This window comes from Lates calcarifer, linkage group LG11, assembly GCF_001640805.2.
Source record: "Lates calcarifer isolate ASB-BC8 linkage group LG11, TLL_Latcal_v3, whole genome shotgun sequence".
NCBI lineage: Eukaryota > Metazoa > Chordata > Actinopteri > Centropomidae > Lates > Lates calcarifer.
In genome coordinates, this window is record NC_066843.1 from 5905499 (window position 1) to 5923515 (window position 18017).

At 42.9% G+C, this 18017-nt stretch overlaps 1 protein-coding gene across 1 annotated transcript in view; it reads left to right on the forward strand.

The window, feature by feature from the left end:
• The first annotated feature begins 10159 nt into the window (after window positions 1-10159).
• plekhh3 (pleckstrin homology, MyTH4 and FERM domain containing H3) overlaps window positions 10160-18017 on the forward strand; it is a 32858-nt gene continuing 25000 nt past the window's right edge. Inside the window, 2 exon segments of the mRNA XM_018702274.2 lie at window positions 10160-10816; window positions 16735-16790. Coding sequence (XP_018557790.1) covers window positions 10682-10816; window positions 16735-16790 — 191 coding nt within the window. The 5' untranslated portion in view covers window positions 10160-10681.

The following is an 18017-nucleotide window of genomic DNA, read 5'->3' on the forward strand; positions in this document are numbered from 1 at the left end:
TAATACAAAAAATAATAAATATAAATATATAAATTCATATGAAATATCTTTCTAAAAATCATCCTAAACATCCTAAAATCTTGCACAGAAGTAAGCCAGATTAGTTATGTTGTATGAGGAACACACATTTACGGCATATGTTAAAGTTAACATTAAGTTAAAAAGTTAAATAAAAATAAAAATAAATGATGAGTAATTATCTTGTTTTACGTGAGGTGACTCACGCTTCTATCTTTCATGCCCATATGAGTTAAATTTGTGTTTTGCAGGTTCAGCTGCAGTTTCAGGAGGAGTGAAACTGCAACTCACCACTAGATGTCAGTCTTGGATTTCTGTTTAAAACACATGGCGGCAGCTTGCACAATTTGACTGATAGGCTGTTGTCCACCTCTCTCACACAATCTATTCATCACTTAACTTTGTTCCACAGGCCTTAAATGGTGTTTCATGCTGCCAAAATACATTAACTCTTGACATAAATTGTAAATGAATGAGCAAATGATGTTTGTGTTAATAAAATGAGTCTGACAGGTCAATATGTCAGGTCAACTTTGAGCAGCTAAACAGAGAAAACTGAGAGAAGATATACAGAGATATATATCTTCTTGCATACTTTTTTTTTTTTTTTTAAATCCACTTTAAGTAAATTTTGCTAATTCTTTTCTCTCCCCCATTTAAATTTCTCTCACAAACAAACACAGGTGGAGAGTCATGATGGCCTCGTTTCTCACAGGGATTTTTTTTTTTTTTTTTCTTTTATCAGATTGTGTTTTGGTCTGCCCTCATTAGGGGTGTGTGCATTTTCCATATGGGTACCGCTGTTCACTGCATAAGATATGAGCTGAGGGTACAAGCATGAAAACACACACCTAGACACACACAAACGTTCTCACAAGTAGACATAAACGATCAAACCCACAACCACAAGGGCACATAGAAAACACACACACCTACTCACAAACGGGGGTCAAGTCATGACTCAAAGCTCAGATGTTTCCAAGAGATAGTTTTGCTGATCTGTTATCATCTGTGTACCACTTGACATGAAGATGATGAAAGAATTTGTGAAGTCCTGCATGATGAGCACTAGCTTTACTTGTGTGTATCTGATATGTCAAACGTAAAACAGAAGTGAATCATGCTGACGGTGGCTGGTTTGAAAATGTGTGTCACAAACTGGAGAATTCAGCAAGACTGTGTTCTAGTCAGAGTCCAGGACAGGTGCTTATTTTTGCAAATACCTATGGGAACCCGAGGTCCCTACATAGACTATTGGGGGAGGTGGGCTGCTGTAAACAGGGCTGTTAAAACGGTCTGCTCTCAGGTGTCCATACACCGGTATGACCTCCTGCTGGTGTGGGCCAATCCCAGCTGAAAATAAGCCCAGCAGGGGATGCACAGACAGGGATCCCACCTCTGAAGCTTCCCACCCCAGTGTTAGCTCAACTGGGGTGTCAAAGACAGCTGCTACAACCTGTTGGACCACTCACACACCATCTCAGTTTAGGACACAGATCAGGGGTGAAGTAAATGTTTAGAAAACCAAGTAACAGTGGCTTTGGATGAGGAATAGTTTAATATTTTAGGAAATCCGCATATTCCCTTTCTTGCCAAGAGTTAGATGGGAAAATCAGTACCACTCTCATGTACAGTAAATATGTAGCTGGAGCCAGCAGCCAGTTAGCTTAGCAAAGAGTTCCACTCTTAGTGCTTAGCAGTTAGCCTGACTCTGCACAAAGGTAATAAAATCATGTGATTTTTTTTATTTGTACAACCAACCAAGATGTAGTTGCCATACCACCATAAACTTGTGAATTGTCAATGTCATTTTTTTTACACTTTTTTTTTTTTTTTTTTTTTTTACACACAAATGAGATCTAATATAGTAGTTCATGGGGTTCAGAAGTGCTGGTTTGTGGATTGTTTTCCTTTGGACAGAGCCAGGGTAGTTGTTTTCAGTCTTCCTGCTAAGCCAAGCTAACTAGCTGCTGGTGGCTTCTTATCTAATGCTACTTTAGGAGGAGATCAGGGTACATTTTGTTTATGTTCTTGTTTAATTTGATGTCTTCACCTCAGTCGGAGAGGTTACTCTGTGTCTGCTCAGGTCATTACAACAACAGAAGAGTCTGTAAGCCACCTCAGCTCTCATCAGATTCTACTTAACCCTGTTAAAACAACCAAGTGATGCTTATGTGTTGAAGTACAAGTCATGACACTAATTGCTGTCACTGAACCATCATTACACATCATACAGACTCCTGTTAATGAACACACACACACACACACACACACACACTTACATACATTTTCAAAGTTGATTTATCCACAGATGAGACATAGGAGATATATTCCCAACGACAGCTCCACAAAGACAATGGCACTGACACCTGCATTAAGTTTAAATACCAACAACAGCTGCAGCCTGGTGGAGATACATGGAGCTGAGACACTTTTGTTTCTCATGTTTGCTGCCAACACTAGCACACACACAGAAGCTCACACATACACAGACGCAGAGCCATAGCCAGCGACATACACACACACACCACTGGGTTGTGTTTCCCTCACGCAGCAGACAAGCCACAGTTATTTAGTCTGCCTCCCAGTTTGTTTGCCCACCGTCTTCTCTCTTTTGTTGCTCTGCCTTGGGCTTTTGTTTGATGTGAACTGCTGACTGTAGCAAATGACAGTTGCAGCTGGGAGGATGATGAGTGAGGATGAAAAGGGTCATGCCAAGTGACAAAGTATGAAGGCGGTCAGGTTGGATAAATAGCAGTGTTTCTGTGTTTGTGCTTAAAAAGTGACAAGTAAGTGGTTCTCTTCGGATCCATCTACAAGAGCACGTCAGGAAATAGTCCAAACTGATTTAGACAAGAGTTTTCTCACATTTGCGAGACTGATCAGAAGCAACAAAGCAATGAGTGATTCTTAGAAGTTCTGCTGACCTGTGTCCACAGTGTATTGTGCTATGGACATACTGTACACACAAAGATATCTTGCTAGACATGCGAGCTGTGTGCTTCCCCTCCCTCCCCAGCTCAGTTCTTGGAGCTCAGCGCCAGTAAAGTACCTTTGGCAGCAATGCTACAGAACGGCTTGTCCTCTCAATTCTGGGCCCTGCTCCACTCACAGCTTGCAGGTGGGGTGGGACATCTGGAGGGCAGCAATTCACGCAGCTAATGGAATTGAGGTCTATTTCTTAAAACAGTTTAAACTGTAGGAAGTTTCTAAAAACCAGTTTGCAGTGATGTCATACTGATACCTGTATTCCTAGAGTAGGTATTGTTCCTGATGATGAACCATTAGTGAACAAGCCTAGCCACAAGCCAAGCCCATGGGGAATCTGTGGTATACAGTGTGTGAGTGAATGAGTGTGTGTGTGTGTGTGTGTGTGTGTGTGTGTGTGTGTGTGTGTGTGGTGTGTGTGTGTGTGTGTGTGTGTGTGTGTGTGTTGGTGGTAGGGAAAGGGTGCAGAAATAAAATACAGCCCTACTCCTCCTTGCAGGGTTCACCCTCTGCGTCCACGAATGTTGCTCTTGGAGGTCACGGCACCTAGCAACAGCCTGGATCAAGTCCTGAAAGAAACATGAGACAACACATACACACACACACAGATTATATAGTAGATATATAGTATAGATAGATAGATATATAGTAACATACATTTTCTTAACCACACCCAGGTTAAACCAACTTTGCCAGCATGCTGCTTCTTGTGATATGATGTTGACCTAAGGTGCAGAATAGTGCAGAAAAACTTTTTTTAGTGTCTGCATGACTGACCTGGTTATCTAAGATCACACCACTGACTTATCTAGACTTATCTAGCAGGCGGTACACAATTTCTTATTTCTCTGTTTGCGTCTCATTTGTTACTTACCACTAACGGAGAATTCTGAGAAAATTACTGACTGTGCAGGCAAAGAGATATCTTGGCAGTTCAATAAAAGGGCCCCATACAGAGATATTTACCTCACCTTAATGCAAAAATCACTGAGACATGAAATTATAAAATCCATAAATTAGTATATCAGCCAAACCAAATGTTCTGTAAATGCATTATATTCATCAAACATGCTGGTTAGAGTTTGAAACCAGTCTAAACTTTTTGCTGCATGTTGCCTCTCTCTCTCCCTGTCTATTCTGTTTGAACTGTCAGATAAAGATGAAAATGCCTCAAAGGCTCCATCTCCTGTATAGTCTATCAAGCCACCCTATTAGCTATGAATAGCAGACTTCCATTGTGTGCAGAGGCACATTATGTTTGATGATTTCCTGGCAAATATAAATGCCGGATCTGTTTTGAACTAAAATAATTAAAGTGTGAAAGGCTCAAACAAGATATGTAATTATCCAGAGGATTAGCTTCCCATTCATTGTCTGTGGGGCCTTAGTTTTCTTGATTCTTGTTTTTAGAGTTCCTGTTTACGATCATGTTTTGGGTCTGGGTGAGTGCATAATTCTGCTTTAGGGTAGTTTTTCCCTCTAAAGCACCCAGAAAACACCCAAATACATACTTGCAAATTGGACTAAAGGAATAGTTTACTCAGTTGCTCTGTGAAGAGCTGCTGCCCAGACTGAGGTAAAGCAGTGGGCACTTTTTCCATATTCAGTAATTATACTGCTTGTACTGCTAAGAGCCGCTCTCAAGGCTGATATCTAAACACAGGAAACAAGAGCAAGACTGAGCACAGAGGCACAGGGCTAGGGCTCTTTCACAGATATCAAACCATTTCCAATGATTATGCAAATCCTCTTTATATGTCCATCATTCAGTTGTTCTCCAGAGTGACCACCAATCAACTCACTCCTCCATTAATATGCTAAGCACTCTGCATTCTGCATTCTTTACACTGGGTACATGTATATATGTGACTCTGTGCCAATCAAAGCACACTTATGCACATGCACATTTACAAAATGCAAGTGCACACAGACACCACTAATCCGGCACAGGTTCAGATTCTGGCTATGTGTCATCAATTCTGCGTTCAGCGTACTTTCACACAGTCAGCATCCTAAAAATAGCTGAAGGACTCTGGCTCTCTGCCCAGCCTCCCTAACTGTCAATAAGTTATCTTCTCCCTCGCGCTAACACTCACAGCTTTTAACCTTCCGTACCACAACCGTTAACAGCGCTGCCTCCCAAACACCACAAGTTAATCATAAATTATTCTAATTCAGGCCTGCCTCAAGCCTGCGATAATACACCACATTTCAGGAGAATCAAGGAGAAATTTACAGGAATAAGGAAGAGCTAACTCATTTGTTTATAAATCATTAACCAGAAGTAAGAGACTGCACTGAGTCTAAAGGAACCTTATCTGTTTTTTATTTCCTCTTTGATGTTAAAATACCAGACAACATGAGGGTATGTCTCTGCAGTTTGTTTGCATAGTCAATTGTTGTGTCTCTTGTTGTAGTCTCAGCTCCTCTGGCTTTTTATCTGCTCTCGTTGAATATCCATCTTTATCAACCTCCCATCTTTCTCTCTGCCTCTCTGATTCTAGTACAACTCCTCCTCAGTTGGCTTTTGATGACAGTTAAAGATAACAAGGCTTCTGGTATTGTGTCTGTTCATATTTTCATTTTTCCCCATGCTGAGGAATGTTTGCTTCTCAAATTCCAGTAATAGGTGGATTGTGGCTCAGACCTTTTAAAGACTAAATTATGTAACTCTATTAATTTAGCAGGTGGCATAAATGATGGACCTGGCATATCTAAATGCTTGCAGGAACAAATCTTTTTAAGGAGAGATGATATGATATGTGTCTTTGGTAGAAGATGGTTGCAAGCTGCTGCCCACATATATCAAACAGCTGTATTAAACAAGGTACAGGGAAATAAAATCATTTGCAATGACTGTGTCATTCTTTGCATGTTTTCTTGACTGTGGTAGAAAAAAAATTGCTGTAATATGCAGTAAGTGATACATATCCGATAGTCTAATGGTACCCAAGACAGATGCCTCAGGTATAGAATATCACTCAGTCTCTTAAAACATGAGATGCCCACTTGCAATACAATTATTCATCCATTGCACAAGTTCTGCAAGCAGTTCATGTGTTGACAGGCTGAGCCAGTGTGCAAGAGTCTAGAGCATAAAGGGTTACTGTAATGAAGCTAGGCAAGGAGGGGAAACGGGGAATGTGAGGGGTTAACTGGGGCGAGAAGGTCAGAAGTTGAAGCTGGGAATGTTTTCCACAGCCTGGCCTTCCCTTCACACAAGCCCCGTGTGCCACACAGTCCCTAGGAACAGATGTGCCCACAACCAGGGTTAGAAACACCCTCTCTCTCCTGTGACATCCCCAGTACTGGTAAACAGTACTCCCTGGAGCATGTTAGGGCGGCACAGGAAGACAGAAGATACTGGACAAGGTATCGATGTGAACCCAGCTGCATTCACAAGAGTCCCACTGTCTCTCTTTTATAAACCCTGGCTCTTTGTGGTAGGATGTGTGTGCAGCTTGAAAGCTGATCTTTCCCAGTTTCTTTATCATTTATTTAATTAACTCTCTTCCATCATAATTTCATCCCATTTTCCACATTTACAGCCTGTCTGTCACAAACGATCCACATGCACAGCTGGATGTTTCACAGTGGGAACTTCAGGTCAAGTGCTGCAGCAGTTAAAGGGTCCTATCCCATTACATGGCCAACAGCCGTCAAACAGCAGCCCTCTGTTCACTAACCCATTGCCTAAACCTCTGTTGGACCTAAACACACTGGGCTGGTGGTAGAGGGGGTGGTGGAATGGCAGGATGAGGGTTAAGTTCAATGCTGGACGCTGGGGGAGGAAATCCTGTCTGAGTCAGGGGTGAGAGGTCACTGGGGGTCAGTTCCTATCCTAAATCCTTAGTTTGGAGTTGTCAGATAAACTTCTGAAGAGAAGCTTGTGTAGATCATCAAAGACAGAACCACTGTCTTGAACAGAAACTGAGCTTCTTATTGAATTTGTCTCTACGTGTGCCTGTACAGGCCACACTAGAAGCTCAGTTTCAAATAAAAAAAGAAAGAAAAAGCTGAAATCCCGCAGTACTCCTCAAACATATTGAAAGATTTGATCAATCCTCACCCAGAGAACACCCAAAAGATAAACTTACATACAGCCACATGCAGAGAGCTTCTTGGCAGACCATAATTTCACATCCCTTTCTGTTGACAATCAATCTGGTTCACCAACATAAGAGTCTGGCTGTGATGCGGGCTACAGTGAAACAGGATCCTGCAGGCAGGAACTCAAAGGGGAAAGAGTGAGAGACACAGAAAGAAGCACAGAGTGAGCAAGAGAGAGAGAGACTGGAGGGAACAGTGACTCTGCTCTGCTCTGTCTCTGATCAACTTGACATGTGCGACTTGTGTCTACTCCACGTCTCCGTTGGAAACCCCACATGCCAGCTTCAACAAACGGTGTTGTGAGGAGTGGCAGGCAGGAAGTGGGTGGGATCAGCCTAGGAATTTAAAAAAAAAGAGAAGATGAAGGACAAAGTTTTATTAACAACCCCAATGGAGACAGCTTATATCGAAAGCAAAAGAGTAATGCCACCTGACTTCATTTCCAAGAAATGAAGTTTTATTCCCACAGCTGTGCTTTCATCAAAATCATATTTTTCTTCACGTTGAAGATATCTAAGCAAATTTCACAGCTCCATCGCATCCAGCAGCAACATCCTATCATAATAAAAACCTTCAATAGCTGTTCTTATATTATTCCAGATTCATACTTCCCTCTCCTCTGGCAGCCCGAGGCCAGCCTGCCTGGCTTGTGTTCATACTGGGAGCTCAACCAAATCATCTGCCCTACTCCTGATCTGGTGCCTCAACCTGACACACTGTATCAGGTTATCTTACATGTATCTAAATGTGTGTGTGAGTGAATGTGCGTGTGTGTGTGTGTCTGTGTCTGTGTCTGTGTCTGTTAATGGAGAATCATGTGTCATCTCCTGGAAAGAGGGGAAGAGAGGGATGGAGGGGAGGGGGGGAACAGTAAAAGAGATTGTAAGACTGGGGGAGAGTTCATAAGAGAAGCTAAGAGAATATAATTGCTGTTTCCCCAGTTGCTTCTTTTGCCACCAAATAATAAAAAGGCAATCACAGACAATATTTGGCTAATGATTACTGATATCTGGGGATTGGGACGATATACTTTTGCTCTTTGTGCTGGCTTCATCTTTTCCAGAAACCATATATGGAGGGAGGGCTTTTCTTTTTTTTCACTTTACTAGTGTGGGCTGAGGGAGTGAGCTCTAAAAATAAAACATATGTTCCTCCAGGTCTGTGGGAGAAGGGGCCCCCAGCGTATTGTTTTGGGATATGGGGGAGGACAGGGAGAATCTGGCCTAGAGAGAGATACTGTAGAGTGGTACAGACGGGGTGGGGGGGTGTACTTACAAGGAAAGAGTTGAGGAAATATTCTGTCTTGCATATGAATATGTACTTTTGTAATGTGTACCTACATGTTAAAAGGAAAGGAAACTGAAATAAAGCCATTTTTGTTCTCTCTTCTTTCCTGTAACCACTGGGGCTGAAATATGGGGCAGTGTGCTTGTGTGTGTTAGTTCAGAGTGTCTGTCTGTGGTGGGGTGAGGGGTTTACAGGATTACTGTCCATAGTGCTGTGTACACCCCAGCTGAAAAGGTGCATCCATGAGCCTTTTTATTGATTCACAAAGCCCTCAGGGAACCAGTGAGGACAAGGGTTAAAAGTATCTGAAGGGGAGGTGTATTTATGCATGCACACTGCTTATAGTGTGTGTGTGTGTATCTAGTGGCAGAACTGAATCAAAGGAGTGTATCCATCAAGCTAAAGTGAGTGGACCAGCAGCTAAGAGCTCTCTTTGGTGAGGAATGAGTTAAAGCCAGCTGACTGAGATGTGTGGGGGAAGTTTGCACAGAGCAGAGCAGGGGAAATGAAGGGATATTAAGGGAGAAATAAGCATGAGCGCCGAGGGGGCTGGATATATCACGTGTCTGGATTTAGCACCAGTCCTCCTACCTCCTACTGCTGTATCTTTGTAGACTGTTCGGCAAAGTGGAAGAGGAAAGAGTGGGGGAGGAGTGTGTGTGTGTGTGTGTGTATGCGTGTGTGCAAGAAAAGCAAGAGAAAGAGAATTAAATAAGAGGAGGTAGATGTACAGACAGAGAGAGAGAGAGTGTGTGAAAGAGCTGAGGGTAATTAGTGTAATCATCTCACACTTTCAAATCTGATCTCTCCTTCAAATAAAGTTTTTTTTTCTTTAAGTCAACCAGTCATGCTCAAATTTTTGCTCACTGCTAATGACAACTGCCTTCAACTTGATAGTAGTATAGTATAGTGGAGCATAACATTTAAAAAGCTGACTATGCTAATATCACTGCACACTCAACACTGAGGGTCCAGAATATAATGTGAATATTTACAGTAACATCCAGTGGTGGGAAGTAACTAAGTACTTAGTACTAAGTACTTAATCTCAACCAGCTGCAACACTGAAATACTACTTAAATATTAATGCATCAATAAGAGGGAGCAGTTTGTATAATGGGTGCTTTAACTTTTAATATTTTGAGTACATTTTGATAATACTTGATATTTGATAAAACTTCTGTACTACTAGAGGCATATCATTTCAGTACAGTAGTATCTGTACCTGCATGCAGTAGGAGAAAGAAAAATTTACTCAAGTACTGTACTTATGCACACATTTTAAGTACCCGTGCCTTACTTGAGTTCTTCCATTTTATGCTACTTTATATTTCTATTCCATCACATTTTAGAGACACTAGATATATTTGCTAATTTTAGTTGCTAATCACTTTGCAAGTGAAAATTTGACACGTAATTAGTTTATAAAATAAGCAAAGGATCTAAAAGCTTGTTCCAGCACTGCCTGTATGAATACTACAGATACCACAGGGGATTCATGGGTGATTTAAAAAAAAAAAAAACCCTTGCTAATGAGTACTACAGTCAGTCCGAGGAGTATTACCGGGACATCATGGTGATTTGGATGATTTGATTACTATCATGTACCACAGGGCATGTGATGCTCTGTCAGTGTGGAGTGGGCGTGCGTTATGGGCGTGTCATTCCGGGGAGTGTCTGTGTTCAGCCAACCGCATTTTAGACGCGAGGTCTGAGGGCGGAGCCATCCCTCCCACACTATCCTGTCCCAGCTGCAGCACGCTTTTGTTCAAACTCAGAAGTCAGACAGTCCGTCATTGACAAAGGTGCGTGTATACGTTTCTTGACAAAAGTGTTCATAAAACGCCGATAGCAACAGTTGTGGCTCTCGTCAGACGCGTTCAGCTCGTTGTACTGTTAACCTTCACTGACAGCTTTGGATGCTAAAGTAGTTTTTTCGTTGTACTTCGGTCGCGTGAAGTTTTTCAAACAGGGACAGCAAGGTGTCGCGAGCGACGCAACTGGAGACCTGGAAGCGGGGGGAGGATTTTCCTTGAACCAGGCGGTTGAGTTGGAGTATGACTGCTACCATGTACAGTCACTAGACATTTAACATTTTCTTCGACAGAGAGAAGAGAAGTAAGCTTATGCTACCCTTCATCCTCCTCCCCGCTGGATATCTATGGAGAAGGTGTCCCGTTTGGTCTCACTCTTGGAGTTACTTGCGTCCGAGACTTCACCGTGAATGTTGAATTCACCGACCTGGATAGTAGGAAAGGACTCACTTAACCTCATTTGAATGCCTTTGCAAGGAGTTTGCTGGTTTCTGTGCTGCAGGCAGGGCTTCAGTTTGCTCGGACGGGACTATGGGGAGAAAGAGGAGGAAGAGTCTTTTGAATTGCGCAACAAGGAGGACTTGACTCCCAATGGACGGGTAAAAACTCTCCACCTGCACTAAACAACGGCTCCCGTGCATGAATACTTCATCTACACAGTTCATAGCATACACTCATAGAAGATGTATATCTAAAATGTAAACGAACATTTCATAAAACAGGGGCAACTTCTGGAGCATAATTTCAATTTTATGCAAACACAATCCTTGATAGGAATACGATTACTTTTGAAAAGTTCATATGGATCAAATGCAGCTTGTGTTCATAAGATTTACCGTGTGTATTTGTGTGTGTGTGTGTGTGTGTGTGTGTGTGTGTGTGTGTGTGTGTGTGTGTGTATATATATATATATATTATATATATATATATACACATTTTTTTAAGTAGCAAGTTCACGTTATCTGTTAAGTATTATCTGTGGGAATCATGAGTTTGCTTAATGCAAGCCTCTATCACTGATGCAGAGTTTGCTGCTGCTGCTGCTGCCGCTGCCCAGTTTGACGTTTAGGTTTGCATGGAAGCTGGGGCAACATTGAGCAATCCCACATACACACACACACACACATACATACGTTTATCTCTCTACAGTTGTGAGGACACTCATTGGCACAATGCATTCCCTGTCCCCTTACCCTAATGTTAACCATCACAGCTTAATGCCTAACCCCAAAGATACATAATTCTAGCCTTAACCCTTAAACAGCCTTCTGAAGTTGTAAGGACTGGCCATAATGTCTTCAAAATCCTGAAATGTTCTCACTGCAGCAAAAAAGTTGTCTGCACAACAGTAGAAAGACATGTACACACACACATACAGTGTGATGCAAGCTGTAAAACCCAGTGTGTTGAACTGATTCTGTGTGTTTGGCCTCCGTCTGCTCAATTGCAAATAAGACTGCGGCCTTGTCTTCTCTGTAATGTTAGTCATCTGATCAGGCACAGAGAGTTCAGCATTGTCCATCCACTTGTGAGGGGGCATTGTTGCCTTGAATTGAGGTAGGCTCTTTCTGTATGACCCCAACGCACAGCTCTTTATGTACAGTCTCTTAGAAAAATCATTTATCAAGACTGGGTGTGTTTCCAAACATCAGAGAACTCGCTCATTTGTTTTAGCATTGAGTAATTTCAGTCTGCCTTGGCCTAGGTATCTCCTGATGAGACATGGTTTACACTAATAGCATTGCCTTACAGCTGAAAGCAATACCACCTGAAGCCACCACATGCATATCCTGCTTAGCTGTTTATTGGCCCTTTTGTCTGCTTGCAACCAACCAGTGCAACACCACAGCGATTTGCATTAAAACGTTGGGAAGAGATAAGTTTTACACAGTTACTGTCTCAATAGAAGTCTTAACAGTACCAGCAGTAGCCAGATAAGAGCAACATCTGTTGCTCCAGGGGTATCCAAAGAGGTGTTGGTGTGTAGCTCTCTTCTCCTTGGCAAACATCTCTGTCTTAGTCATAATGTACCATCTGCCTGTCCATTGGTGGTCAAAAGAACCCAACTGTGCCTCATATCCACAATCAATACAAGATCATAGTAACACGTCCCTGTGGAGAGGCCTGATGGCCTTTTAAAGCCTGACACAGAGATCTCCATTTACTGCAACTTTCCCAGATCTCTCATTAAAATGCAACCTATGCGCAGATTTTTCTTCCTCTGGGTGGATTCAATTTAGCGTTGGTTTATTGAGTTTTAGGTGTGCTGTTAGAAGAAATGCTCTGTGAGATGAGCTTGACTGGATAATTGCACTATGGCTCATTTATAATCTCTCTAAAAAGATAAATTGCATAAAGAATCACCAGTGTTGCCGTATTTGTCTGACAAAAAGTAGTCCAACCATAGCCAAGAGCCCACCCAACTATTATTAAAGTAGCCTCAGTTAAAGTTTTCAGTTGTATGAGTAGATGTATGACCAAATAGTAATTGGAATAGGAAAAATTGTTTTCACCTGGTTGTAATAAACGGAAATGACATTTGGTTTTGTTGGTCATCAGTTACCATTTCTGTGAATATTCTCATTCATCCAGGTCATAGTTATCCAAAGAAAGGTTTAATCGAAAGCAACTGGACTTAGTTATAGTCAGGAAGACGTTTCACCTCTCATCCAAGAGGCTTCATCAGTTCGTGTTCGCATCTGACCAGGCTGGGACTGGTCCAACTGAGTTGGTGCTCTGTGAGATGGGTCATCAGTTACCAGTTCTTGCATGTCAAGGCAAGCCTAGTCAAGTCAAGTCAATTTTATTTGTAGAGCGCCAATTCACAACAGAAGTTATCTCGAGGCACTGTACATATAGAGCAGGTCTAGACCATACTCTTTATCTTATAAAATTTACAGAAAGACCCAACAGATCCCACCATGAGCAAGCACTAGGCGACTGTGGCAAGCAAAAATACTGAAATACTGAACTCAGTCCTGTCAGCCTCAATCATATTAATCAGAGAAGAGGAAGGGCCGATTTATTGGACTATAGCCTAACTATTTGTCCACGGAAACTTCCCAAATGGCACAAAAAGTGGCCCACGTTGTCACACAAGAATAATTCTTAAAAGAAAGCTTCCTTTATTGTGTTTTAGTATTTATGTATGGCTGTGGCAACCGATACTGTGAAGCGTAATACTTCTTTGTCTCAAGAGCTGTTCTCTCAACATCACTGAGTAGAGCCTTGGTTCTATTGATTTCTTGCTCTTAAATATTAATAAATATGAAGTGTCTTGTACTGAAGCATAAAAATAATAGCCTTCTATTAATCTGAGTGATATATTTCACTTTGAGAAGCAGTCTGTCTTAGTCTATCATGCGGTCAGCCCTTTTCAGTTCATCAGATTAGTTCTTAATGGAAGCAACCGCTTTATTGACTGATGTAACTGACAGTGTTTTACCAAATATCCAAAGGCAGCAAACTCCCTTTTGGCTACTTTCTTGGGATAATAAATATACCCAGGTGTTCTGGAGCTACTGATTATTGATTCCTTGATGCTTGCAGGTGATCAATCCACTTCCACAAATCCCCTTTGCCTCTTGATCTGGGTCACTGGTTCATGCCGGGTATTGTAACTCTGTGTCAATAGTTCATGCTGAGCCAATAATTAAGACCACAGCTGAACCACTCTAAGCCAATATGATCAGCTGACCCACTCTTATCCAGTGCAGTTCGTTACACTCCCCAGAGCTCCTCCCCTCAGAATATACAGATCTAGCAGATACTGTTTGGTTTTCCATGGTGTCAACAGAGGGGGTTGGGTGGGGGGGGGTTGAAGATGGTCTACAATGATTCCCAGGGAAAGCCCTTCAGGGCTACATTCCATCATTTACCCAGAGAGCTCCATTTCGTCCAGCCACATTTTCAGACAGCAGGTCAGACCTCCCTGGGCGTATGTGCGTGTGTCTTTTGGATTTTGTAATGCTTAAATACTCCATTTAGTAGGCCTCTGTCCAGCTCCTGCCAGGGATGACCACAGCAACCCACAGGTCTGGTGGTGTCTCCCTCACTAAAGACATCCAAAACCTTCACCACAATCTGCAGAGTTGTTTTCCAGCATGCTTTCAGAGGATGCCACGATGTGTAGCATCCACAGCACCAAAGCCATAGGCAACACACAGTTTCTCGCCAGGACTGTTCTCACTGAGGTCGGAATCATGAGTCAGTGCTGACGCTTGTGTAGGCTTGGCCCTTAAGAGCACAGGGCCATGTCAGAACCCTTTCCCTGCATGTTTACAGTCCTCATTCAATGAAACTGCTCTCTAACAGCTGCTTAAACCGTCACACTGAGCTGAATGCCTCCAGTGTTGGGACAGCAAGGCACTAATTTTAGGACAGGACATCCGTCATTCTCGCTTCTTTCCATGTTTCCACTGAAACTTTACTCAACTTTTATGCAATGTGAAGTCACGTTTACCAACAAACTGTCACCACAGAGTGTTTGGTCCTTCACAGTTGTAAGTGTGGATCAGGACACCGCAGTGCATCCTGTGACTTGGAACAAACAATCCTCCTATGCTGAGAGTGGGTCCTATTAACTGTCACTACTGCCCTCTGTCTTCAGAGGTGTCATGGTACGCTGGTTTATATTTGGTTTCCGTTGCGTCTCTGCCTCACCACCTCCAGGCCACACATCTGGTCTTCAGGCCGACACTGGCTGAGCCCAAGCATTTCCTCCTGGTTACTCAGCCTCCCAGGAGAGCTGAAGGGAGAGAGAGAGGGAGAGAGAGAGAGTGTAGACAGAGGGAAAGCGAGAGCGGAAGTCAGCCTCGGAACGAACACATCACGGCATCTTTCCCTCTTTCCCTCCATGCTCTGTTCTAGTCTGGAGTGATTCATCCGCTGCCCGTCCAAAGGGAGAGCTTTTGCCAGGGCTCTGCATCGCACGCTATCCTTGTTCCTCATCCCACAGCCCATTAACTCCATTGGAAAGCCATTTTTCTGTAAATTGTTACGTTTTGTGGAGAATTACCCAAAATATTCTAACTTGATCAACCTGACCCATAAGTTTATCGATTGTCTGATTAGTTTATATCATGGATGTATTACAGCTTTGCAGTTGTTGATGTGATTAGTATTGATTTGTCGTTTTCAGTTATGGCTGTTTGTCTGAATTTTCTTCTCTGGAACTGTTGGCTCGAATGAATCATTTATGGTTAACAGACAGGGGTAGGGAATTACCGTACACACTCCATTCACAAGTGGCTCTCTAACACTGTTCAGTTATTCTTGCCTATCTGGTTTGACATTTACAGTACCTCTCCCTGAGTTAAACATTAATCACATCTCATTATCCAAAACCTAATCTTTAAAAAATTTGTAGTTCATGTTTTCTTTGTTCATTTTGAGCCATCCAAAAAGAAGCTGTAGACTGTTTTTACAGGGCATGGGCTATACTTAGGCGAGTTTGCCCAGTAGTAAAGTGTGGTGTGTGAACTGTGAGGGGCCCAGAGCTGACCTGGATAGTGTTTCAGGTAGGCCAACACCCCCGAGCTGGGCCGGGGCAGCCACAGGAGCTGGCTCAAGGCTGTGGCTCACAGAGACAACAAATCATGCCACGGGGACACACAGTGCTGCCTCGCACACCAGGGAATCAGTCCAAATTGGACACAGGCAAGCTCTAATGTCTGATGGGGTTTTCCAAAGTCAGGTTGGGACTCTAAGGGCTTCAGTGCTGTGAAAGGAAACATCCTCTCCCATCTTCTGCTTAACAGAGGAGTCCTGGAATGAAAAGTTCATTGTTCCACCCGTGAAATTTGATTTTACGTGTCTGCCAGTGGCAGCCCCTTGTGTAGTCAGTAGAAGCACTAACTCCAATTTCCATACAAAACTGATGGCCAAGAAAGAGGGAAAGTGATTTGAGTAGCTGGCTAGCAGTCAAGATAACTTGTCTAACTTTTATGGCTGTGTTCATCAAATAATCATCATCAATACACCCACATTCTGTTTTTATTCAGTCTCCCCCAGATATCTCTTTATCTTTCTCACTGGTTTTCATCAACCTAACAGCCTTTTACCATAAATGTGTCTTTATAAACATGTGGATAGAAACGATGAAAGCAGCTGTTCCTGTTGCAAGCGCAATCTCAAAGACCAGGTTTATTTTTAGGTTAACAACCTTCCCAGAGAAATGACTGATCTGAATAAAAGCATTTTGGGGTTTGCTGGTTGGGGTGCACGCAGCAACAGCACAAAAGATTCCTCTGTTCCCCACTCCTATATTAAATGAGCCTATTTTGCATGCCATATTTCTCCCTACCAGCTCACCCCTTGCAAGTGAGAGCCAAGCATTACAGGAACAGAGCAGCTATGTGCTGAGACTGCCAGGAACGGCTGCATGCTCTACTGTAACATGGTCACTGAAGGCAAACCATTGAGGGACCTCTCCAACCTGTGGACTAGTTCTAAGGACAGGCTACTGTTTGTGTTGCATTATCATCTATTTACCCTATTCTCTCTCTTCTGTTGACAGAGTCCAGCTGAGGTGACGGTTTCTCAACCAACTCGCACAGCCAATGGAACAAATGGGTAAGGAGAGAGAGAAATAGATTCCCCCCCAAAAAAATTTTAGGAAGTAGTAGTTCCTTCTTTTACGCGTATACTTCCTCTGAGTGCTGGGGATTTCTGTATTTATCCTCAGGCAGGCACACATGTAAGTGCAGGCCAATCACTTGATTTTTCACTTCCTCTGCAGTGTATGTTATCTCGTGGGGCTCACCTCATGCGCCTTGCCATTGCCACATGTGCCTAACCTCATAGCCACACATATACTCACATGTGTATGTGTGTGAGTGGCACAGCCTCTTGTATATCAATAGAACATCTGAAATTTGCATGCTGCAGTGGCACTTTGAATGCTTATGGATAACACCACTGTCAGTTTCTCCCCCTGTTAACCTCTTGACCTTTTGAGTTTTTCCATTGAAAGGCTGGCTTGGCTGTTGTTAGGGGCTGCATTGACCAATAATGTCAATCTTCAACCTAGATGTTTGTGATCAGTCACAGCTGTAATGTCCAGCTAACTCTATCCAGCTTCCACACCAACAGATCCAATCACTTTGTCAGTTTACTGGTTGTACATTCAAACTGCCAGTTACAAGGAGCCACTATGTGACTGACGGATAATGAAATAGTCATGTGGTTTACGAGTGAACGCTAGTGACAATGAAAATGAGTGATTCATGGAGGGCTTGATCCAGACTATTAGTGCAGGGCTGTGATCTCAGACAGTGATGTAGCCCGGCTCTGCTCCACTCTATCTCTGGCATCATGCCCTTATCATTCCCCCACCCCTCTTCACTCATCCACAATCTCCACTGTACATCTGCCGACTCACAGTCAATGAGTCACAAAGCTCGACTTGTGGGACAGTCATACAACGCAAATGAACAGAAGAGGGTCTGCAGTAACTCTCAACAAGAAGAGAGCTGCCTCAGGAAGCAGGTTGGTGAGCTGAAGCTGAGATATTTTGCTGCAGTCATACGGGACATGCTGTCTCTTGAGGGTTGCGAGAAGGGAAGAAGGAAGGGAAGAAGTGAGGAGGGAGGAAGGCTAGCTCGACTGGGTGAGTCAGTCCTACCTCAGCAGCACTCCTAGAAGAGGTGTGGCTCAGATATGTGTGTGCGTGTGTATGTCTGTGTCACTTCTACAATATAGTGGAGGTGGCCTCAGGCCACATGGCATAATTAACTACTGGTTTTGAAGGGAGTGTGTTAAAAGCCTGGCTGTAATCATTGCACTGAGTGCAGAGATTAG